The 26,685-nt window shown below is 30.2% G+C and overlaps 1 protein-coding gene across 1 annotated transcript; it reads right to left on the reverse strand.

The window, feature by feature from the left end:
* Nucleotides 1-17,729: 17,729 nt before the first annotated feature.
* On the reverse strand, nt 17,730-20,033 carry LOC118040566 (peroxidase 4). The gene is made up of 4 exons (XM_035047532.2): nt 19,752-20,033; nt 19,068-19,259; nt 18,774-18,939; nt 17,730-18,342 (listed from the first exon to the last, which is right to left on the reverse strand). The coding sequence occupies exons 1-4, from the start codon at nt 19,968-19,970 to the stop codon at nt 17,951-17,953; spliced, it is 969 nt and encodes a 322-aa protein (XP_034903423.1). The 5' UTR covers nt 19,971-20,033; the 3' UTR covers nt 17,730-17,950.
* Nucleotides 20,034-26,685: the final 6,652 nt, after the last annotated feature.

A 26,685-nucleotide genomic window follows, 5' to 3' on the forward strand; every position in this document is an offset into this window, starting at 1 on the left:
CTAACATTTTAAAATTAGGTTACAATAATAATAATAATAATAATAATAATAATAATAAATAATAAAGATAGTTTTACTTACTTGATGTGGTGAATCTTTTTTTAAAAAATTAAACTAGAACAATGATATTGATAGACTTAGTGTTACGGTGGTCAAATTTGTGAATTTGTGATGATGATAGCTTAATTTGTGATAAAAAGAGAGGGGGTGTTGTGTGCGATTTTTTGTAGAATAAAAAGAAAAAAGAAGAAGAAATAGGGAAGAGGGATAAGAGGTCGTCTGTCAAGTTATAACTTAAATATTATTGACGATATTGTTTATGTCAGTATTTGACCATTTTTTGGTAGTTAATATTTTCAAATATCATTTTTCATGGTTTAGTTAAAAGTATTACTTTTCCTATGCTAAAAAATTTGGGAAACTTAATGGAGCTTCACCTCCTCTTTTTTTTTCAAGTCAACCCTTTTTTTTTTCCATTCCCTTTTTTTTTTCCATTTAATTTCATCTTTTTATATATATATATATATTTCACCATTAGATTTTTTTTAACAATTATTCAGGTTATTTTTTGATCGGCCAAGTTGATTGAATTATGTTAAGACAATCTTTACATGTTTTACTTTTAAACCCGAACTATGTAAGAACTCAGGTTGAAAGATTCTTTCTATCAATTTAATTATTGTTTTCTCAATTTTATACTTAGATTTTTTTTTTTATCAGTTGGGTGGGTTGGCTTTGGACTGGAAAAATCAACCAGGTCATATCAGCGTAACTCCCACATGATTTAATTTTAAACTTGGGCTAGGAAAGAATTGGGTCAACACTTTTTTATTTCTTGTCAATTTCATTTTTTTTTTTTACAGTCCGAACAGATTGCCTTTGGATGAGCTAACTTAATTGAGTTATGCCAAGTCAAATTTTATATAATTTAATTTTAAATCTAAGCTGTATAAAAAATTGAATAAATTTCTTTTAAAATTAACTTCTTAGAATTGAGTTTAATAGGAATACTGATTTTTTATTTGACCTGCAACTATGTAAAGTAGTTGATTTGTACAAGATACAAACAATACTCGCATCTAAACTCATAAGGGTCGATCATCCACCATAATTTTTCAAACACAACCAGTATCTTTATTTGCTCTATACTAAACCCCCCTTTACATAATATTTTTGTATATATGTTATAAAAGAGATGCTTTTCAAATCGTTGCTTTTCTTTTTGTTCGAGGAGAATGCTTTTCTTCTCTTTTGATTATTGATTACTGTAGTAGTTTTTTATTTGGATAGTCGGTGAACAAAATCTAAAGACCAAGCACATACAAGCCAGAAGGCAAGCACTAAATACAGTGCAAAAGAGAGGGGAGGAGAGCTTAACGTGCGCCACAAGTTTGGTCTCGCGTAAGCTGTCGTCTCATAGCACCTGTTGTCTCTCCAAAACGCGTAAGTGCTTGCATCTGCACACGTCCAAATCCTCCTGGACCAAAAACTGTGGACTCCGACACTGCAAGGGAACTGCCAAGTTGCATATATTAAGTGTAAAATGCTTATTAAAATCATTAATTAATTTTCATCTTTTAAATCAGAATATCTATGTTTTTCACAGTAAACTAGATATTATTGTTATTTCAAATATCGCATATTAAAACTTTAGAGAGGGAAATTTGCATCTAGAGAAGACAGATACTGTTTAAAACAAAACAGAAATGGAGTAATTTTAAATTTATTCATCTGAGTAACACAAAAAGTAATAGATATTCCTATGTAGACAAATATTACATCAAGACCTGAAAATAGTTTCTTACGAAAGTCTTAGGCACCTCAATGCAAACGAGCTTCCTATGTAGACTTCCTATTCTCACAACCTTAATTTGACTACCAACCTCTGACTTTGTCAACTCTGTCTCTCTCTTCTTTGTCTCATCTTCTCCATATAAACCCCCGCAAGACCCTCATCAATCCCAACAATTTTCAAAATCTTCTCTCTACTACCCCATTTCATATTCTCTCAGCTCTCGACCGGTTTCTTATGGCAAACCCAACGAAATCCGGTAAGAATCTCAAACCAATTCTCTTCTTTTTCATCATCGTATCCCTATCTACTTCATCATCAGCCAGACCACTATATACCAATCTCTTGCAGAGCCTAACAGCAACAGAACCAGCTCTTCCCATGGAAAACATGGATGGCGTGTATGTGAATCCCACTATGGAGAAAGATTCTAAGCATGTTTTACCATGCCACATGGAAATCGGCGAGGGGTCCAATATCGGATCGACAAGACTCGCCGGTAAATATGGACCCATGATTCTGAATGTGCTCCCAAAGGGAACAGTACCACCATCTGGACCAAGCAAAGGAGGCAACAGCCTTAACGATTGAAGGCAGAGAGCTAAACGGTTGAATCAAGTTCTAATAACTCCAATTTATTTTATTACTGTAATATATATATAAAAGTGGTTGACCTTGAGTTTATTTAATACGTAGAAGCGGTTTGTTCTCATCACAGGTTTGTTTTGCTATTGTATATAATCCGATGACATGGTCATTGGATTTATAGGCTATAAGAATTTCTGGATTGTCAATTTAATTTCATCAATGAAATGAATTCACGTAATACCCCTGTACTTTAAGTACAATATTCATATTTTCAATTGACCTTCACATGAAAATTAGGGGTATCTTTTTTATACAATCATAACCATATGATCTATCATAACTAAATATTTAACAATTTTATTAACAAATATACTGGTACATAATTTCTATTTATATTGTTGTGTGAATACATCACTCTCCAATTTATTTACATGAAATTTATTTACAAACATTCACTAGACAATATTAGAATCTATTTAATATAAAAAAAACTAAGTAACTCGATAATTTTTCATGAGAAATCATGATATCCTAAAAAAATTACTTGTAAAATATACAAAATCATGAAACTTATAATAAATATTTGTGTTCTCTAGGTTATTAACAATTATCAATGATACAAGTAAAATCAATTGCACAAACTTATTTTTTTATAAATACATCAATCTATACTAGATTTAAATTTAATATATTTTCATCAATCATTGGTAAACTTTTATTTCATCATAGTACTCATTTAATGAACACAATCACATCATAGTTACTCTTGGTCATAACATGTTTAACTCATACTTCAATTTACTTTCTCAAATACACTTAACTCTTGCAATTATATATATATATATATATCATCTCTGGTTTAAACTATTGTTTCCATCCCCAATACATTTAATTTATAACATTTTTTTTCTTACAAACATGTTTATGCCTTTTTAGCTTCTCGAGTATTTAATTTGTTTCAACCAATATTTAGGTTATTTTAACTCATTATATACCATTTTTGGCTCCCTCTTATGATTCATTTCAGATGCATATTTATATTCTCTCAACATATATTTTGTCGTTTTAACTTTTTATGTTATTATTTGCCTAGTTCAATCTCGTTTAGTTTGTATTCATTGTCATTATGGTCTATCATCTCAATTCTTTTTCACATAGACCATGCTATTATCTTTCATACTATTTTTTACTCCTTTTGCTGTAACTAGGGATGTCGTTTGAATTTTGACAAATTAGCTAGGAATTGATGCAATTATGGTTGATTTCATGCAATTGAGCATGAAAATAACATCAATTAGGTTGAATTTTGGTCAATTATGCTTTGGGTTGAATTTTGAGATAAATTGTTGTAATTGGCGATGTGGTTTGAATTGTGATAAATTAGAGAGAAATTGATGAAATTTGAGTTCATTTTATGCAATTAAGCACTAAGAATATGTCCAGTTAACCGAAATGGGTTTAAATATTTTTTACAGAATATCTTATAACATCTTTATGTTATGTCATTGTCATAACCCAACTTTTTACCTCTATTTTTCTAAAAAGTATCAAAAATTTTCAAAAAAATTATTTTCAAAAAAATTTAATCATTTCACTATTTTCATTTTGTATGTCAAGTTAAGTGAGAAATAGTAAGATGATGATTAAAAAAAGTATAAAAATACAAAATATAAAACTCTCAACAAAGGGTCTCTAGGGTTTGACAAATCCAATTGTAAGTCCAGTTTAGCCCATTTGAAACTCAACCAAGGCCTTAAGTCTCCCAAGTTTTGGACCAACCTGTCAGACCGGGTTTCAAAACTATGATTTTTTTTTACCTATTTTAACTTTGAAGAACCTACAATGAATATTTTTATAATTTATGTGTTTAACTTCTGTATATCAATGTTTTTATACATGAAATTGATTTATATATGTTGTTTAAGTTCAAATATATTTTTAGCTATAACATTCTCAAATAAATATTAAATAAAAAAGTAAAGACTAAAATTTTAAAATAAAATAAAAATAATGATTTATTGGTGTAGGTTTATTTGGAACGTATCCCACCCAAAATCCAAATATCATGAAAATACTCTTTTTATGTGACACATTGCATGCTTTATTGGCATGCAAAGTATCTAAACTTTGAAAAATTGTATTCAAAATAATGCTTTGTTAAAGAAAAATACCTTCAATCATAAATTAATTAAAACCCAATTTCATTAATCCAACATCAAATATGTAAACTCATTGTCAAATAAAACTAAATATATTATAAGTATATATTGATGTAATTATTGAAATATTAAAGTCCAAAAATCAATTATAAACTTTCAAAGCAACCACTTAAGATTCTGAACCTCTTTCCAAACCATCTAAAAAAAAATAAGGTGATGTGGACACCTTTCAAGATACATTAAAATTATAATTGAATAGTTTTGCAACTTGACCCAACAAGAACCTGCATTGAAAAATAGTATAACCTTAAAAAACTCTCTACAAAAAAATATTTATACTAGGAAGAATCATAAACTATTAGGATATACCTAATGGATATGTATAAACCTAGTAAATAATAATAATCCAATGAACCAAAATTTAAATAAATGCCATATTATCTCTTAAAGGCATAATAATAACTAAAAAATAGCCCAACTTATTTAGGTAAACAAAGTTGCTTTCATAATCTACTAGTATAATCAAAACACAATTTTAAATGCATGGTTCTCTCTTGTCTTAATGAATTAGAATTGGATAAAAAATCCTTCTCTGTGAAGTTATGACTGAAAAAGTAGTGAAAGGTAAAAATTAACATATTTGAATCTTCTTATTCCAATCTTGTTGTAATGTTTGAATGCCAATCAACAAGCCTTTCTCAAACATGAAATAAATTAATAAAGTCTCTTTAAACCTCTTAACCCTAAGTCTTGTCACTAGACTGATTAGAACCTCTAACAGATCTCTTGGTGTTGCTTAAGTTATATCATTTCTTCTCTCATCAAAAGAATTTGTCCTCGAATCATCTCCTACATCAAATAAAAAGATATCATAAACATTAAATGTAACATCAACACCATACTTACTTGGTAAATCTATTTTGGAGGCATTTTTATTAATTCTCTCCGTGATACGAAAAAGACCATATCCTTGAGGCATCAGTTTTGATATCCATTGTTTAGGAAACCTTTCCTTCCTTATATATACCTAAACTCAATATCTTGGTTCAAACCTTATTAATTTTCATCCTCTATTAGCCTTGAATGTATATTGCTCATTTTTTCCCCCCTCTACTATTGCCGTATCTATGCATGTAAGTCTTTCAACTGTGCTTTTTTATTACCATCAAGACTAACAATTTTATCAATATATAAAGGAATCAAGTCTAATGATGTTTAAAGATTAAAACCATAAACAATCTCAAATTATGAATAATCAATAGTAGAATACACATTATGATTATATGTAAATTCAATAAATGGCAAACAATCTTCTTAATTTTTAAGATTATTTTTAAATGATAGCGCTTCTCAATCTTTTCAAACAATCCTTGGAACACCATGTAACCAAACTACCTCCCTAAAAAATCCCTAGAAAATAGCCCACTATATTAATTCAAACATCAATTTTATGGCAAGATATGAAATGTGTCTTCTTAGAAAATCTATCTACAACAACAGCTATGAAGTCTCTTCCTTTCATTGACCTAACTAAACCCAAAATAAAATTCACAGAAATATCAACACAAGGTTCTTTAGGAACATATAAAAGTATATATAACCTATAAGGCATCACGTTAGACTTAGCTTATTTACATGTTATGCACCTATCATAAATTCTTTACATATTTCTATTAATGTTAGGCTAATAAAAATATTCATGTAAAAATTCTAAAATCTTAGTAATCCTAAAGTGTCATGTTAAGTCGCTACGATTAGCTTTCATTACAAGCAATTCATGCATTAAATAATTAGACACACATAATCTTTTATCTCTAAATAAAAATCCATTATGCCTTAAAAACTCATTAGTTACCATAAGTTCAGAATGGAAATAAATTTCATCAAAATCAGCATCATTCTTTCACTTTCTTAAATCTTAAAGGTCTAGTATTCAAAGTATTAAGAATAACATGCCTTTACGATAATTTATTTGTAACTATATTTTCCTTATCGTATTTTTATTTGATGATGTATAGGAATGTCTCAATAAATTTCACCCACTAACATGTTTTATAATTCAACTTACATTGACTTTTTCAAATATTGATGATTGATATGGATCTCAAACTTCTTAGGTTAAATGTAATGTTGCCAAGTCTTCAAAGTCCTTACTAATACATACATCATTTTATCATATCTTGGATAGTTTAGAGTTACAACATTAAGTTTTTCTCTAAAATAGGCCACAAGTCTTTTATCATATATTAAAGCAACACTAATACCTATACTTGAAACATCATATTTTTATCTCAAAGTTTTATAGTCAAAACAAGAAATCATTTTGCTTTACAATTGAAGTATCAAAATATTACAACTCCTTAAAAAACTAAAGCATGTTTTTATAATAACATTTCTAATAATATAAGATAACCTTTAATTTATGTACATGTACATCTTAAATGCATGCCTATCACATAAATAAAATGATTGATTGACGAGTTTAAATACTGAAATTAAAAGAACAAATAGAGGGCCAAACTTAGAAAAGAGATGCTGGTTCAGTCCAAACTAAAACACCGTTTGGTAATTGCGTCATATCTGGAGATGTAGATCTCGGATTTAGGTCTGCTTTATATGGATGGAAAGATAAGACATAGGCCTAAAACTTTCATGTGGAGTCCAAGATTTAAAAAGGCCATTTCCAAGTCTAAATTATAGCAACAACGGAAAAGTCTGAATTTGTCCTGCAGCTGAAACACTGTTCAGTGTTCAGCTCATATCTTGAGTTCTAGAAGTCCAAATGACCTCAATATTTTTTCCTGGAAAGATGAGACAATTTACTAGAACTTTTATGCGTACATGTTATTCAAATTCGGATGTTATCAATGATGTTTTATTCAGACAAGAAAATAAGGATTGTCACCAAGTCAAAATGTGGTCACCCACTCAACAATTAGTCATCAAATCAATAGTTTTAAATTGGCCTATAAAGGAGGCATTTGCCATGCATTTAGGCATCTTGGTTGTTTAGATCAAGATCATGCTCTTTATTTTTTTTTTTATTATTATTTTTGTAATGTTTATGTTTTATTTCATGTTATATTTTCCTTAATCTCTTGTTTATGCTTTTCATTTCCTTTACTATACTTATGTTCTTGTATTGTTTATTTATGTTTATCTTCTTCATTATGTTTAACTAAGTTTGTTATGTCAAGGTGAAAATGTTTCACTAATGGTGTTAGAATAGGTATAATATAAACTCAACATAGATTTCAATGTTTATATCCAAAAAAGTTTGTTATTAACATGTCTTATCTTTTTATCTTACTAATTCTTAATACCTTACTTGTTAAATGGTTAATCTAGATTTATGTTGTATAACACTTGGTACAACAAATGCTTGACACTTTTATAGCCAACTGTATGGTATAACCTACACCTGTACTATGAAAGGAACTTGATTTGTTGTTAACATAAGTTAGCATCATGAATTCCTGACAATATTTGAAAGTTTGGTGTTACTTAAATAACATAATTAATATGATCATGTTAAAATTTATAATGAACTATTAAGGATAAATCATCCGATTGGAACCTCCTTTGTGTGTGGTTTCCAGTTGATTAATACAAAGAGTTTATGCTATACTTATTTTTAATATCATTAGTGGATCTTTTAACCTTGACAATTATTTTATCATTGTTTAATCATTACATCAATATCTCATAAATTCTCATAAACTCTTTATTTTATTAAATATATATATTATTTGTAATTTATATAATTCACCTCTTTATGGTTTGACCCAGTTTTGCCGGGTCATTCATTACTTCGACACTCTTGCACTTGAGATAAAGACATCAATCTTTTGGTCGTGTCACTAAACATCATTTTCACTAACCTAATCATTCAAAAATCTCATTATAACCAATAATTCACCATTAACAACATATTCAACATTAATCTCTCATTAATGGTTTGACTGAATATTATTTCTTTCCATTTCCTCTATTTCCACAACATGCTTTCTAACATATGAGGGTTTGACAACTTTAGGTATTGCTAATGGCTTTATTTGTGCATTACCCCTTCTTTTGAAATTCAACTTCCAATCATGAAAGTATCACAAATAATTGTCTAGTCTTACATTACCTTTTATTTTCAATTGTTTTTCCACCTTTATAATCATATGCACCATATCTTTAATTTCTGAATAATGTTGTAATTCAATCATATTAGCAATGTATATTTAAACCATTTAAAAATCTAGGGGGCTTCCCTTTTTAAAAAAATATTAACTTTAATCATAACTATTTTCATCTTTTTAAAACACTCATCCACACTTTTAAAACCCTGAGATAAAAATTGCAATCTATTATATACATTTATATGGTAATGATTACGGACAAACATCTTCCTCATGATTGTTTTCATCTCCTTCTATATGTCAATGGGTCATTCTCCATTACACCTACCTACAACAAGTTGATCCTATCAATTAATAACATAATTAGTGAATTCAATTGTAACTAGTTTTACCTTATTTTCCTCTGAATATTGATGGCAATCAAATAAAAATTCCACCTTATTTTCCCAATACAAACAAGCCTCTAGATCATTATTTCCTTGAATATTGGAATTTTAAGTTTTATACTACCTAAATTACGATTTAAATCATAATGATCATCAAAATTTCTTAATTGGCTTAAATCCCTATTTGACTAAAATCTACCACCAAACTCTCTCCTTGTCTCTGTCTCATATAAGAGATTTTAGTGTGCTTGAGACTTCCTTTCATGATTAACTATATCATCCTCATCCTTCTAATCGGAGTTTTTAGCTACACTTTCATCTGGAGGAGAAAGTGCTCATCTAGTCGACCTTTTAACCTTATTCCTTTTACGACTATGAACGTTATATCAACTAATCATCTTCGTACTCATTTTAACCATCTTTCCTATCAAAGCCTCCATCATTACCTCAAACCTATCTTTCCTTTCTACAATATCTTCACCTTTAATTGTGTCACACTTTTGTATGACATTATGAATACCTGCAATAAAGGTTAGTAGCAAACACAAATTTTCACATACACTTTCTCACGTGTTTGCACTCAATTTAATATCACTTCACTCAAATTTCATATAATTCAATTGGATTTTTCACTCTAATAATCTTACTATGCTATTTACCTCCTTTACTTAGGTTCTTAAAAGAAAATTATCAAATAATTAATCAAAATAACATAGGGACTTTTTATAATAAATACTCAAGAATCAAGGAAATATATGAATAGCAATGTAAATTTATGTGAAATATAATAATGAAAAGAAGACATGATATAAAAGAAATGGAGTTTATGTTAAAGATTCAAAGAAAACTAACTAATTCAACTTCAAAAATTCCAAGAAAATAATTAAAATAAAGCAAGAAAGATCTATACTACCCAAATTTAAATGAAACAATGCAAGATAATCCAAGAAAAACAAGAATTCAATTCATCAATATTAAGATTTGGTATGTACCTATTTGATAAAATCAAGAAAATATTAACAATTAAAATAAATTAAGAAAGATTTATACTACTTGAATTTAAATGAAACAAGGCATCATAATCTAGAGAAAACAAGAATTCAATTTGTAAATATCAAGTTTTGGTATGTACCTATTCGACAAAATCAAAACTATATTCAAGAAACTTTCGACCAACCTAAAATGCAAGGGTGTGTATTCGTTTATGTCATAACTTGTCAATTCAATCAATTCATGTAATTTTTCTTCAACTTTTCCCCTTTTTTTATCCATATAATTTGACAAGAACAAGATTTTTTTTTACTCTAGGCCAAAATCAAGAAAGATAGAAGATGAAGATCATAAACATAATTTTCTTTTGATGTGTGTCACAAAAATCAAGAACCTAAGAAAGATGATTTTTTTATATAGGGTTTGACTTAAAATTTAAAATAATAAGAGAATAATATAGTCTTTTTTGTTTTAAGAAATAAGACCCTAGAAAAAACTAGGATGAAAGAAAATCAAGAAACAACACAAACTAAAGATTAAAGGGATATAACATAACAATAGCACAAGCTCATATATCAGCTAATGCGAACACCTCCTAAGATATGTTAAAATTATATTTTAATGATTTATATCTTGACATAACAAAAACCTATCTTGAAGAACCAAAGTTTTATAGAATGATCACCCCCACCCTACATCTATAAAAAGATGTAAATAAGTAGTATAAAATCACAACGAAGTTGATCAATCATTCAAAGAGTTTACAAATTCAATTAAGAAATTAGTATGGAAATCACTCAACCATATAAAAGATAGCAAAACTATTGACTTCTTTATTAAAAATAGTCTAACCTTAAAAAGTCTATAAAAGAGTATTTGTATTAGAAACAATCTTATGTCTAACATGATATATTTAATGGGTATGGATAAACCTAATAAATAATAATAATCTAATGAACCCAAATTTAAATGAAGTCCCTAATATTTTTAAAATGCCTAATAATAAGAAAAAAAATAAATAAAACAATAACCCAACTAATTTATCATGTTCATCTCATTAGTAATTTAATTATAAATAAAAATCATGCTAAAAGAGTAATAAATTCAATCTCATGCACTTATATTTTTGAAATATAAAAAAGGTACAATCTTACCACATGTTTTATATATATATATATATATATATATATATTAGCGCCCACTGGGATATTACCATATATTAATAAATATTACCAAATATTTAAAGAAATTCGCGGGTTAGGAAATCAGGGTGAAATAATCTGTCAATGTTGAAATAAAAAATGCTTAAAATAACTTGCCATCAGACAAAAAATCTGTTTTGAAGCAAGATTTTGGACATCTTTTTGTAAAACTTCTTTTGTAGATTTGCAATCAATACATAAAAGAAATTTTTGATTTAACAAATTACTTTGAAATTTTGTAATGCAAATAACAATTGAAAGAATCTCTTTTTTGATAGTGGAGTAATTTCTAAAATGAAAATTGTCCATATTTTTTATGAGATTTTCATTTGTTGTCTTCTTGCCACCGACACTTAATTTGTCTGTTTGTAGCATCAAGCAATATTTGTAGAAAAAGGCCTACAAAAAATGGGCCTAAAACAAAAGGACTCAAAATAGTTGAGTCGAAAAGATATGGGCTTTAAACAAATAAGCCTGAAATACTTTTCTTCTTTTTTTAATGTCTCTTGATAGGTGGCAAAATGCCAAAGCAGTCATCTTAATTATCGTCTCCAAAAGAAATGGTAGGAGATGTCGAGTCAAATGAGTTGGATTAGGACAAGACTATTTTTAGGTCTTGGCTTTGTATAATGTCTTGTACTATTTGGAGGTATTCTTCCTCAATTCTAGCGGAGGCAAGGAAAGCTGCCATTTGAGCCTTCTAGGCTAGAAATTTTGATTGAGGATGATGATCAATGATGGGAGTTGTTTAATGCTTTTATATCCATTTTGTAATAGCTAATTTGAAACTTTTGGATTCGGTTGCAAATGAATCCTACAATTTGATTTTGAATTTGTGGACAAATACTGGATGTCTGTTTTGGAGATTGTAATCATAGAACCATAGACATACCCATGAAACAAAAACCTTTGTATAGAAAATGAGAAGGGAAGGAAACTTCTTTTCAGAAGGGGTTGGTTGAAAATTATTTTTGAAATGGAGGTAATCATTTTCAACCAAAGGGTGTTCTTTGAGGTAGTCAACATGACATCCAAAATAGTCCCACAATTGGAGGAACCAGAGGGGAAGGTTTGTAGTATTCATGACACTATGAATCCATATAACTTATAGCCTGTTTTCTAGTTTATCTTTTCAATCTATGGATTTTGTTTTTCATAGGACTAATTCTATTTCAGCTTCCTCTACCTCTGAAACTTTTAAAAGTAGAAGGATTGTACAAAGTGAAGAGATAACAATTGAGGATTTTACAAAAAACATTAATGATTGGAAAATTTCAAAGATTTCTCAAACACAGATTTATCAAAAATCAAAATATGATATTTTCAAAACAGATTTTACTATCAAAATTGAAGAAAGAGATATTTAGCTTTTCACACCCTCGTGGCGGAGCGGCAACCCTGATTGATTTCAGGTTATTTGTTTTGTTTAAAGGAGTCGTCACCTAGTATTTTGGTCACTAGGAACCCTAACTGGTCTCTTAGAGTATCTAAGGCAAGAGACTTGTTGCATAAAGGGAAGGTATTAGCACCCCTAGTATGCCCTATCTAAGGTAAGTTGCTTGGTGTTTGGTTTGCTTTATAATTGATATGGTGTTAGTGTTTTCTAATTCCATCAGTTTTCTAGGTTTGATTTAAACTAAATTTATTAGGATAGAAATCCAAGGAGATTCCATGTGGTTCGAAAGCTCACTTTTCCATTAGTATTTCAAGAGTTTGCGACTCGTAAATCGCAAGGAGGAGGGACAAAAACTTAGAAATCTAGGGCGCTTTAAAAAAGCCTATTTTTCTTAGTGTTTTATACTCTTACGACTCGTAAATCGTAGAGTAAAAGTTTTTTGAAATGTCCTCGATTATAATCAAGGCTTCTTTCAAGGATGTGTGCGGATTTATTATTCCTAGAAAATTATTTTGGGTATTTACCACTTAGGGTTTCTTTATCCAAATATTAACATTGAATAATAACAAATTATTTCCAATAATATTTTGGATATTTGTCCAAAATTCACGGTGAATAATAGATGAATTCCCACCAAAATAAGATTTTTATATTTTTTAGAATATTGGCTAATACCCTTTAGAGTTGTACAAACATGTTGTAAAATCCAGAAATGCAAGAAAACAAATTTTTTTTTTTGTGTTAAGAAATCCATGCGAAAACACTTTTTTTTTTTTTAAAAAAAAAAAACTTTCAACATTTTTTGTATATATAAAAAAGAGAGTGTTCAAAACATGTTAGGGTATTGGCCGTATGCAACACACAAGAAAACAATTTTTGATATATATGTATATTTGTCACATTGTATCAAAAACCGGGTATTCTAAACATGAAAACTGATATTTTTTACAATATAAAAAAAAATTCAGACCTTCAAAATAAATGTGCCAAAAAAATCATAAATCTCTTTCTCTTTCTCTTTCTTTTATTTTTTTTGAAAAAAAAAAAAAAAAGAAAGGTCTGGCTAGGTCACTTCCCCGAGCAAGTACCCGACTCGGTTGGACATAAAAGGGGCGCAACCCTCTTTTATGAATGGAGAGCTACTGTTCAAGTGAATTAATTCACTTGAATAGTACAGACATATACAACACAAATGGATAGAGACCACGCTAACAGTGCAAATACAAAGAAAAAGATAGCATGCAACAGGTGAAGAGAAAACAAACTTGGAGACGAAGAAATTGCCATGGCGTTGAAAGAGTGATGGTCGCTCGATCTTTTTTCGTCCTTCTTCTTCTGTTCTGTGTTTCGGTCTGCTTATTGCCTCCTTCTTTACTCTGCGTCTCCGTCACTCTCTCTACTGATTCTTGCACTTTGTTTTCCCGTTCCTGCAGTTTTTATTTGTAGAAAAAAATGGAGTAAAGACGTTTTTCTTGTTTTTCTTTTGTTGTCCCACTCCTGTTCTCTGTTCTCTCTCGTTTATTCCCTCAGCAGAAGAGGCTTATATAGCCTAACATGCAGCTCTATTTAGGAAAGATATATTACATTAACTTTAGGGTGTAATCTCGAGTGAGCAGAAATAGGAAACCAGAATATTTGATTTTGATTATGTGATCAGCAGTGATTTCTTTCCAATTTTAAGAGGATAGTGTGGCTTTTTTCTATCATTTCATAGGGCCAGCTGCTCCTTTTGAAATAAGGCAATAAAAATGTGGTTGCAGCTCCAAAAATCAGGCGTGATGATAAAGGAAAAATAGCAGGAATTTGTAGAGAAAAAAAGGAAAGAAATCAGATGGAGGGTGCAGGGTAAAGCCTTATTTTCCTTATTTGGTGTGGTAAAAATCCTGTCATTTATGATGATCCAGCCCCCCTCTCCAGCTTTCAATATCCTTCTTCAACTCAATCCCTCATTTTAGCACTTTTCAATTCAATCCTTGATCTAAAAAAAATCCTTCAAATCAGTCCTGCGAACTGGGGCTAGATCCTTCCCGCGACAAAATTCTCTGCCTTCACGTTAGATATTCAAACGGGAATATCTTGAGCTTCTGATATCGAAATCAAGCGATTCAAAAGCCCAAATTTATCTACACATCCAGGACTACAACTTTTATGAAGAGTTAAAGTGAGATAAAATCATTTTAGAGAACAAAATCTGGCAGTAATCTAGTTGGTCAAAAAGGATCTCCGGGTCTGTTTCAAAAACTAACAAATGTTGAGAATTCTGATATGACTGAGAGTATGATCTAAGAACAAATCAACAAAATTTGTGATGGAAATAGAGTTTTTAGTGCAAAACTCAGGTCAGGATCCTTCGCACGACAGAATTCTCTACTTTCTTGTTAGATATTCAAACGGGAATATCTTGAGCTTCTGATATCGAAATCAAGCGATTGAAAGCCCAAAATTATCTCCACGTCCAGGACTACAACTTTGATGAAGGATTCGAAGTGAGATAAAATTGTTTTAGAGAACAGAATCTGGCAGTAATCTAGTTGGTCAAAAAGGTTCTTGATCTAACAATGCTAGGCATCCAAATCTGACCGAGAATCTGCCTTAAGAACAATGATCCCTAGGACCTAATAAAGGTGTAGGTCAATTTTTCAACATGTCATGAGTGACAAAATATAGCTAGGATGGTCAGATATTGTACGAAACCAAGTTAGAATCAAAGCCTAAGTTAGAACAAAAAATTACGACAGCAGCAGAACCATTTTTTTAGTGCAAATTCTGAGGGATTTATCTAATCTTAAAGACTAGATTAAAAAAAAAAAAAAAAAAACGAATTTAGCATTATGAAGACTTCTGATCAACTTAAAAAAACATGACAATTTTGGTAGCAAAGTGGAAGGATAAAAAAAAGCACAAAACAACTCAAACAAGGTTTTTGAAAAAATATTTCTTTCTCTGCTTTTGTCAATCTTCTGGTGAACATAGACTAAACTCCTACACTCTGTTCAAAAGAGGTTAGGTATACACCATCTCCGGCATGTGAGGTTCAAAATTAAATAACACCACAGCTTACAAAACTTTTTGAAACCATCCAACTCCGCTCTAAAAAATCATTACAAAAACATCTAGCCAGAAATTATAAATACATCCACGTTGGCCTTGTCCAAGTTTATGCTTATTGTATTTATTCTCTATTTAATCCATTTGTTAACTTATGTGTACTATTTATTTCCCTTAAAGAAATTTAAATTAATTTTAAACATAAAATGTGATTATTATATTATCGATACATGCCATGTAAAAGTTATGTAAAAATGTACACTAACTTGCATGATAATATCCTAGATATAGATTTCATTCACAATTTCAAACATATATAGAAAATGTCATTAAAGATGGAGAGAGTAAAACCTTATTCTCAATTTCAAGTCAATTAGTGTGCTTCGATTAATATAGTTATCAAATATTTATAATTATTTATAATTAATCTTTATCTCATCAAAGACAACTCAATTTACCATGGTTATCAAATAACTTGGACAATAACATAACATTGACTTTCGCTATGATACCAATCATTTTGTTCACTTTATATTTAAAATGTTACGGTTTAGCTGTAGACTTTAATATTTGAGGGTGTAAAACTACATAATGAAGTATACCGTCAGGTATTAAAGATATATAGAAATAAATGTGATGCTAAAATTTTGGATCTTAAAATGATTAGGATTTAACACATTAATATAGAGACTTCTTCACGAAGAGAGATCTACCTTGAACTTTAAATAAAACCAATGGACAGAAATGCGAATTAGAATAACTATCAAATAATAATGCAGTTTATCTTAAATAGAGTGTATTAGGGATGATGTGTCTTTCCCTTGCACAACTAATCCTTTACTCGGACTCTCACAGACCCTAGATTTTCTAGTACCCATAATACTAGGCGACTCCTGAACTTATAATTATAATTTTATAATTATCCCTAAATTCTCTTTTTAGCTTTTAAAGAGAAAGACATAAAAAGAAAGGAGGGGGGGGGGAGGTTCTTGGTTATCTATGAATTGGATAACCAATACACTTGAATTTATTTATTTTCACAATTTTATTTTAGTTTGTTGTTTCTTTTTTTCACTTTCATTTTGCTCTTTTTCACAATTTTTTTATATCTTGATTTTCTCATTGCTCATTGTATTAATTTCACTCTATTTTCTCATTGAAAAAACAAAAATGATTTAAAAAAAATCAAAGAAGTGGTATAAATGAAAAATAATAACAATAATAAGAAACTACGTGGAGTATTTTTCATGTATATGAAATTGATACAATTATTGCTCGGGCATAATAAAAACAGTATAAATAAATAAAATTATAATTATTGACACAAAGCTTAAGAGCTTTGTACAAAAATTTATAACTAACTTACTAAAACTTTCTCATTTATAAATAATCAGTCAATCTAAATTGTAAGAAGATGATCAGTTGGGTATGTGTGAATTTGTCTTCGCACCAAGAGGGACACCGAGGTTGGAGATGTTGGCGGCGTCCATTTACGCGGTTACTTTGTGGGATTACTCTGTATTTTTTTAGGCAATTTGTAAGTTCAGGCATATCTTGTGTGGGTGGAGACCACTTTAGATGGAACCTGAATACTTCTAACTTGTAAATTTGGCCGCGTCCATTGATTGTGGTCGGAAACTTCAGCAGCTTCCATTGACTTGCGCGTACATGGTTTCCCTTTCAAACTTGGACTTTTTTCGTCACATAATCAAGCTGACGAAGCTTGAAATTTCTAACTATATAAAGAGGCTTCAAGCCCAGATGATAGACGGTCATGTAACTAGATGCATTAGTCCCTCCTAATCTAATTATTTGGTACAACAATTGTTAGATTTGTAAGGCCACGCACAAGTTTTACATTCAAACCCTAATGCAACATCTACATTTGTGAAGTTAGCCGTGATTTGTACCAGAACACGATTTTTAAAAATTTTACATTTAGATTATTTTAAATTTATGATGTTAAAAAGAATTTTTTAAAAAATAATAAAAACTTTAAATTATTCTCACTACCATATTCTCAGGCACTCGCTATAATAAATTTGTAACAAAAAGTCAACTACTTTTATAGCAAATTTGAAAGTTCAATCTGAAATACTTGACCGCATCAATGCTATCCTTACAAGATGGTATAGCTATAGAACTTTAGAACTAACACTCACACAACCTTTAACAAAACAAAAGAGCTAGATAGGGAAATTGATCACATAAATTTTTATTTTCAACTGAAATCAGAAAATGGTCGCGACGCCATGTATAAATTTAATTGATCCTCCTGCAATTATTTCTAATCTCTCCTCTGGATCCTGTGAGGGGCCTGATATCTCCCATCTTGATCATGCCAGCAACAAAATCTGATCTGAAGGTGTTTTCATTGGAGCTATAGGTACTGACTATTGAATCAGTGGATCCGCCATTGAACAACTGTTGATCAGAATGGAGCAAGCCCCTCCTGTTAATCAAGTTCTTGTAATAATTGTTCTCAAAACGTGTAGGAGTTTGCAAATCAAGTGGTGCCAAGTTGTTGTCCCCCGAGCCAGAAGTGCGTGGGCAGTTTGACCTTCTTGTCTGAGCCAAGGAACTGTCTATGGTGGTCTCATTATATATGCGTGCCCTAAAGTTCGTGCATCTTGCTTGTCCAATTGTGTGGGAACCTTACATGTATAAGAATTCAAGAGGAAAATTGTTTCGTCATTAACTATATATGTCCTTTGAGACATGATAATACAGTATGAGTTTTTTCTTTTCTTTTCTTTTTTAATAGAAAAAATAATACAATAATATTAAGTTAGGCATAGCTGAAGAAGAGGAAGTACATATTGTCATTTAGTTATCTAATGTCGATGGTGATTGTGATCTACTCTTGAAAGTGTATTTTTTAGGGGAAGATAGGTAGGACGTGAACCTAATTGTATACCTTCCTTGATTTAAAGTCACTTTTAACATAGTCAAGATATGCCATTAAATTAAATTGGATGTATAAAAGAGGTCAAGGAATAATTTATTTATTTTTTTGAAAAAAACAAAAACAAAATTAGTGGGGTCTTAAACAAAGCATGAAAAATTAAGTGAAGGGAGAGCAAACCAGATAAAGCCACCATATCTCTGGTGGACAGGCCAAGAGCATTGAATCTAGAAATGAGCTGGTTCAAGTTAGAAGTTGGAGGTGGAATGCTATTGTTGGCAGCAGCCTGGCTCGCAGTTCTTGCATCTCTCCTTCCAAGTTTAACATCCCATTCGGGTCCTCCAAGCTACGAGTAGTACACGAAAATCCATGTCAGTAATCACATGAATATCAAACAATTTATACCTAGCTAGCTAGTTGTCTGGAGCATTTATCCGGCGCCATTGACACCGAAAATTAGGATAAAAAACTCACAATAACAGTGGAGTCTCTAGCAGCAATGGCCAGTACATCAGCACATGAGACCACACCAGGACATGCTTTCTCAACTGCGGACTTTATGCTGTCAATGACCTCAAATCCTCTCGCAGAATTCCGGTTTGGAGCTGCATTTTTCTCTCCGGTGAAAGAAGACGTGTCATCAAGTAAAAGTGATCCATCACATCCCTGTCATATATATATATCAAGATGATACTAAAGTTAGACAGTGTCAATTTTTAACACGTAAACCATGCATGCATCACCAGTAAAATAAAAAAAGATTAAGTTATTCAAATAAGCTCTTCCAATATGACACTATTTAACACTGACAGAAAAAATCTTGATTTTTAACATCTTTTTACATGTGGCATTGTATTAATTAGTAGGAGAACCTATCAGGTAAGTCAGTGGAGGGGAAAAAAACAATATAGCATTTGTGCTCCTTTAAATAAAGAAAAAGTTCTTGTGTTAGGTTGCTTTCACCCTTGACAAGCGCTCATTGACCTTTATGACTTAATATAAATTCTAGTTACTTCGAGAATTGGATCTGTTTTGTTTTTCTTTTTTTTCTCGCAATAAAATATGAGAGGAAAACTAATGATATTGCATGCATGCAAAAGCGAAGAAAAAAAAAAAGGGGATCACTTCCGATAAGGAAATTATGGCTAGGGGAATTACATTAACAAAACAATCGTGGAAGAATAAACGAAGAATTGATGCACCCATTCGTGCTTCTTTGTTTATGGCAGATTGAACAACAGGTTTAACTGTTGAAAAGAGATGTGGGCAAGATTTGGAGTAGAAATCTGTTGAAAGCTGAGCATTGGAGCTCCCCATGGAGAGCATAACTAGGATGGCCAAGGTTACAATGGCTTTGGAAAATGGCGAAGAATCCATTGATGAAGCAAGAGCTGTTAGATGATTAGCTAGTAAGATTTGTTTGAGATGTTCAAAAGGAGTGGAACGAAGTGGTATTTATACACTGAATTAGACAGCCTTCTCGAGGTTCTTAGGCTCGGCAGGTTACCTAACACAGGCTCTTGGTGCATGGTATTTTCTACGTTGCGAATATAGTTAAAGATGACTATTGCTAAGTGATTTTCATTGATTGATGAAAAGATATAGAAAGATAGGGGTTAATATTAGACTTTGAGAATGGAAACACGTTTTCTCGGCTTTGAATTGTCTTGCTACAAAGACTTATGATATATGACGCGTGACAATTTGTCAAAAATCTAATGGTTTAGGTAAGAATTGTCGAACACAAGGGGTCCCATTAATTGAAGCTCCTTGATCTCTATGATTCTGTGAAGACCAAGGGTATGAGATAACTCTCAATATAATTATGAGGGTGACTTGCTCTCTTTTGAAAATATACTACAAATAATCTTTGACCGTAAGCCAAAAGTATAGAATTTATCCCTCTTGGAATTTAGTGGTTAAATTCTTCCAAGTCTTTAATTTGTTTGCTTTATGCTACGCGGTTTTTTACCTATGACGCGATGGCTATAGAAGCTTCTAATAGAGTACATGAATCTCTAACAAGTAACAAACCCTTCGTCGAATCTAATTTCCGTTCCACATCACAATCCGAGCTAGTGTCTATACTGATCATCGATCACCCTCGGAATGAAAATAAAACAGCATGTTCACTGTTGTTTCTATATCGAATTTCTGTGCATTCCTTGAAAGATTTTAAGCGTGCACTCCTTAAGCATTTACATGATTTTAATAAAAAATATCTTCGAAGGTTTGAACCTAAAAAGTCGAACAAAGAACGAGGCATGTAGAAGCTGTATAGAGAGAGAGAGAGAGAGAGAGAGAGAGAGAGAGAGAGAGAGACGCATAACAAATTATATTTAGCAATGAATGGAGTTGGTTGGAGCTAGACTTTTTTCGACGGACTCGGTCGACATGTTTATACTTGAGCGTTGAATTTTGTAAAGTATGTCCATGTGAAAAGAATCAATCCTTCTAATCCAGAAATGGGCTGCCTTAAAGCATTACATTTGTACATATCTACCTCTTTGACTTTTTAATTTAGTTAGGCGTGTTGATATTGAAGTTTGGTCTAACATAAATTTTGATCATCGTGAAATTTTATATTAAGTTGATCTAGTAAAGAGAATAAAGCAACCTCGTAGTTTAGACAAGACATCGTAATTGTTTAGTTTATATAGAATTTAATTTCTATATAATCAAAGAAACTAGTAAAAATAATCAAAACAAAAACCTAGAATGTATTCTAGGCATATTAAAGAGTGACCACCATAAACTTGATTTACATTTTTTTTTTTTTTGATGATCCTGGGTGTCCGGGCCAGCTTACGCGCACCACAACTAATCTCAGGACCTACTGAACATCCTGCAAGCTCAGTAGGCAGGTAAGGCACCGCGGAGGTGACAGGCTGGTACTCTTGAGGTTCGAGCCCAGGACCTTCTCAAAGACAAGCCTTGCTGTTGACCAATAGGCTAGACCCTCAAGTACTTGATTTACATTTTGTTGGGTTTTTGTTGGTATAAAAATTGTGTTTTTATCATTTATTGATAGATTTATTAAAAGAATTGTTTTATCAACTAAAATCGTGTTGATAATTTAAGACTCATTAGTAATTATATTGATAATTTAAATGATAAAATTAAACAATAATCAATTTATGTGGGTTAATCTGCGATAGTAATTACTGATTAATAGACTGACAAATAAATGATTAGTTATATATCTAACCAATAAATTAACCTACAGAGTTAGTAAAAAAATCATGTTGTGTCGATAAATTCAACGGTATATATATTAGAATAGTAAGAAAATCTTTATAATTCTAAGAAGAAAATGGATCTACTTTACAAACGGAATAAGCCAACAGATTTTTTACGTCTCTTTCATAGCCAAAAAGAAGGACTTTTTCAGGAAACATGGCCTGAGAAAGGTTGGCCGTTTGGTAATTTGATTTTTGTTGTTGTTAATTCTATCAAATAATTTGACAGAATATATTCTAATTGAGTACTGGATCGATCTCTAACAAGTAACAACCCTTCATCGAATCCACCTTTCGTTCCAAGCCATAATCCGAGGGTCTATATTGAACATCGATCACCCTCGGAATGAGGCCTATCTATCTAGAGCAAGACAGCATGTTTACTGTTGTCGGAGAGCTCAAACTTCCACTTCAACATCATGTTCGTTGTTATGTCTGTCATTTATGCTGTCCCTTATACTGTTTGGGGGGCGACTATATGCGTTAATTTATTTTTTCAACTGCTACTCGCGGATACTTGTCCAAGTTCTCTTAGATACTCGCTCTAAGCGTTTGAACCTGGAGAGAGGTAAAAAAAATAAAAAATTACACCTTAGTAACTATTAAGAGCGTGTTTGGTATTGTGATAGCTTTTGTGGTTACGATTTGAAAAAAAATAGTTTAATAAAAAGTACTTTTTGTTAGGTTGATTTAAAAAAAAGTTGATGTTTGGTTAAAATTGTGGTTGAAGTTGTGGTTTTAAAAAAAGCAGTTTCTTGTGTTTGGTTAAAAAACTGTGGTTGAAATTGTGGTAAAAAAAAAAAAACAGTTTTGTGTTTGGTAAAACTGTGGTTCAAAAAGCACTTTTCAAAAAAATTGAATTTTTTTTTTTTGCTTTGAATGATTGGCATGCTTTTTTTTTTTTAGTGAAAAACACTTCGAAAAGCAACAGCAACCACACTCCCAAATACGTAATATGGTTTGTGTTTTATATTTGATTTGAATTAATTAAAAGGACATATATAACTCCAAAACATAGGTGTTTTGTAATTATGATTACATAACAAAATGAAAAATCATTGTACATTAATGTACTCCTTTATTATTCCATCAAACTATTTGCAATTTCATCACGTATAAAATTCATACGTGAAGGCCTCTGTGAGCCTTGAACGACCGAAGCCTGAACAATATCAGGTAAAAAGTCATCTGGAATTAAATTGGGATTGCGATCATACTCAGAAAAAACTGCATCATCTTGCGATCTCCTTCTAATATAATTATATAGTATCATTGATACAACTACAATCTCAACTTGTGTTTTGTATGGATAAGTAGGCATGTTTTGCAAAATTTTCCACCTCTGTTTCCATACCTCAAAAGAACGTTCGATCACGTTACGTAGTGACGAGTGTGCACGATTAAACACTTCTTTCCGACCACTTGGTTGTCCACGACGTCTAAATTCTTAGAAGTGATACCTCTCGTCTTTGTAGGGACCCAAATATCCATACTCGTTTGGATATCCAGCATCAACCAAATAGTATTTTCCTGGAAAAAATAACATTGTAATTTTAAACAAAACTTTTTAAAAAAATTATATTCCTTTAATTATCAAATCTTCAATTTAGTCAAATAAATTAGAATTATGCCAATAAATACTAAAATAAATTCTTAGTGCTATGCCATGGGGAAAAAAAAAAAGCGCCAATTTTGTAAATGCATTTTATTGTATTGTGAATTTTTTTAATTGAAAAATGTAAAGATTTTATTTAAATTTAATAAAATAAATATAAAAATCTAAGAAGTGATAAGTTGAGAAAAATTTGTTAATGGTAATTAAATATTAAAATAAAAAATTAATATCTTTCATAAAAACAAAATACAATAAGCATGAAAATATTTGACCTGACTTTTTTTTTAATTCATATGTTTTTTTTTGTTTTTTTTTATCTTAGAGGTTATTTTTTAATCAAATATAAAAGAAAAAATAAAAATAAATTACAATAACTTCTTTGGTACATTATAAAACTAAAAAAACAATATAAGAATAATTGCTATTTAAAAAAGATAGATTAAATAATTTTTTAAAAAATAGCCAGTCGTAGAATAAAATAAAAATTAAACCCCATATTAATAACAAGGCGACAAAAAATTATAAGTTATAAGGGTAAAATAAACCTTATCAAAAACAAAAAAACAGATTGGGAACTTTTCTCTTTCCTAAGCTGCTGAGGTTTGGAAATGGATAGGCTGTGAGAGTCGAAACATAAAAACCAAAGACAAGACCTCTTAAGTTTGGGACCGTTGGGAAAGCAAGGGGAAAGTGTCGGTGATGAGAGAGAAGGCAAAACACATGAAAAGCAAGTGGTAATTGCTTTTCAAAAATTAAAGTCCAACCTTAGTTTTGGATTAGGACCCACATCAATAAAAAAACATGGTTGGTGTTAATCAGATACTATATTGCATATTTTCATTTCAACCGCGACCGCTGCAACATATCCAAACGGCCACTAACTATTAAGCCAACCTTCACCAAAAACAAAAAACACCTATTAAGCCAACCAACCCTGAAGAATATTAGATGAATGCTGAAGCTAGGAAAAAAAAATTATAGAAAAATAGATTTTAATGAGTAAAAAGATTTACAAATATATATTAGTTTTATTTTATGAAAAATACATCTTTTTATTTTTGCTTCTGAAAAAAGATTTATAAAGTTTTTTAAATATGTTATAAAATTTATTTCTACTTAGAAAAAAATCATAATCTGAAAGCATAAAAGAAAATAAAATAGTATCTAGAACAAATATTAAATATGAAAAAAAAGTAAAAAAATTTGGCTCAGACATGATTTTTTAGTCTAATTTTAGAATATCCAAACGACAGATAACAAGTAAAACAAAGCTCCCATAAAACTAAACATTAAAAACATTTTATAAAAAATTAATTCTAGTTTAAATTTAATTCTGATTTAATAGTCTAATCCTATAAAAAATACTTTTATAATTTTTAATTATATCATTTTAATATCATAACTAAGAAAAAAAAAGAGTTTAATAGCTTCAAATCAATATCGATTTCAAATCAATAAATTTAATTCTGATAAATTAGTGAAGGAAACAAGTACCCTAAACAAATTATTGATTTTCAAATTAAGAGAATAGGATTTTAAATCTTTTAAAAAATTTAAACAGAAAAAATATTGTGTTAATTTCAACTTAAAATTGGGGGTGTTTAACAAGTACTATTTTTTTCAAGAAATGGTCGTGCTTAGCTGCCAACTTTTTACTTGGGAAAATGTGTCTGTGGTTGGAAAGTTGCTATTTTTTTTTTTTTTTTTTTTTTTGAAGCTCACAAGATTTTATTAATAAAAAGTTTCTTTTAATGTTAAATACCACCAGTTGAAATATGCCACATGTCACTTGAAAGTCAAATTTTATGGTGACTTCCATCGGCCATTAACAAATAAACCTGTTATGTTTACCGGAGCTAACCACGAACTTCATTGTTAAAAATAATTCTGAGGATAATTTAACTATTCAGTTATTGAATTTTAATGACTATGAATTCAAGTGTTTTTAGAATTATTAAAAATTTATATAATTATTAATTTTAAAATTTATAAAATTAATCAAGTTTTGTGTAAATGTATTCAGATATCAATATTAATAAATAAATATATATATATATATATATATCATAATAATAATAATAATAATAATAGGTTTTTTGTGCTTTAAGCAACGTCGAGAAAAAAAGAGAGAAGCATAATTTCAAGATTTTTGATTTGGTTGATTTTAACTTTCGCTTTCCTCATGCAAGGACACAACCCATCACAGCCAAGCTGCAATCCACCCAAAAATGTAGCTAATTAACAGCCTCAAACCCGACAAAAATCAAGCAGGATTGACGTGTGGGACGCGCCAGCTCTCCACATTGTGTTCCACGCGCCAGGGCGTGAGGCGCATGTGCCTCCACTATCTAGTTCAGGTCCGGTATCCTCCAATCCGTTCCAGCAGCTCTCATAGGTGTTTTTCGGATCCCAAATACATTTTTATTCAGTTTTGAATAAATCGTAACGCATTTATAATTGTTTATGCACGTACAGTGGCGGAGCTGGGGCAAGAAATTGCCCCCTCCCCCTCCCAATTAACATCCATTGCCACTCATGTTCTCACTTTAAATATTCCATGGTATAAAGCTGTATTACATTTTTAAATGATTCATATAAATTAATAGTATATAAATTAATATTCAAAATAAATAAATTATAAAGATTTAACAGCTAAATCAAACATGATATAATAAAAAAGAAGTTGATCAAAACTAATATAAAGTTGTGTTACTTTTCTATTTCTTTCATTATATAATTTTAGTTTTATTTTCTTATAATTAGTTATTAAAAATGTTAGGGTTTATAATAATTTATGAGTTTGTTGAATTAATATGTTTATGGGTAATATTATATGCTAATAGGTATAAATTAAAATGAGTTTTGATGAATTGATAAGTATTTTGATATGAATTTTATATGAAAAATGATGATAATGAATTTACTAATAATAAAAAATGAAGTACAGAACAACTAAAAAAATTAAGGACATAATAAATAAATTAAAAAAAATATTTAATTTTTATGTTTAATCTACTTGTATAACACAACAAGTCAGGAAGAACAACATTAATTTTTAAACAATCCTTTTAAGCTATAATTTTAAATGTTATGTACCATATGTTAGCATAAAATTGCTGTCAAAAACTCTTCTAATCCTTAAAAAATTTAGAAATAGATAAATAAAAATTTGTTGTATATATTGAGAAAGATATTTTTAATGAGATTAAAAATAAAATCATTATGAAACAGTTTTAAA

The sequence above is a fragment of the Populus alba genome, chromosome 13 (genome assembly GCF_005239225.2).
Source record: "Populus alba chromosome 13, ASM523922v2, whole genome shotgun sequence".
NCBI classification, from domain to species: Eukaryota; Viridiplantae; Streptophyta; class Magnoliopsida; order Malpighiales; family Salicaceae; genus Populus; species Populus alba.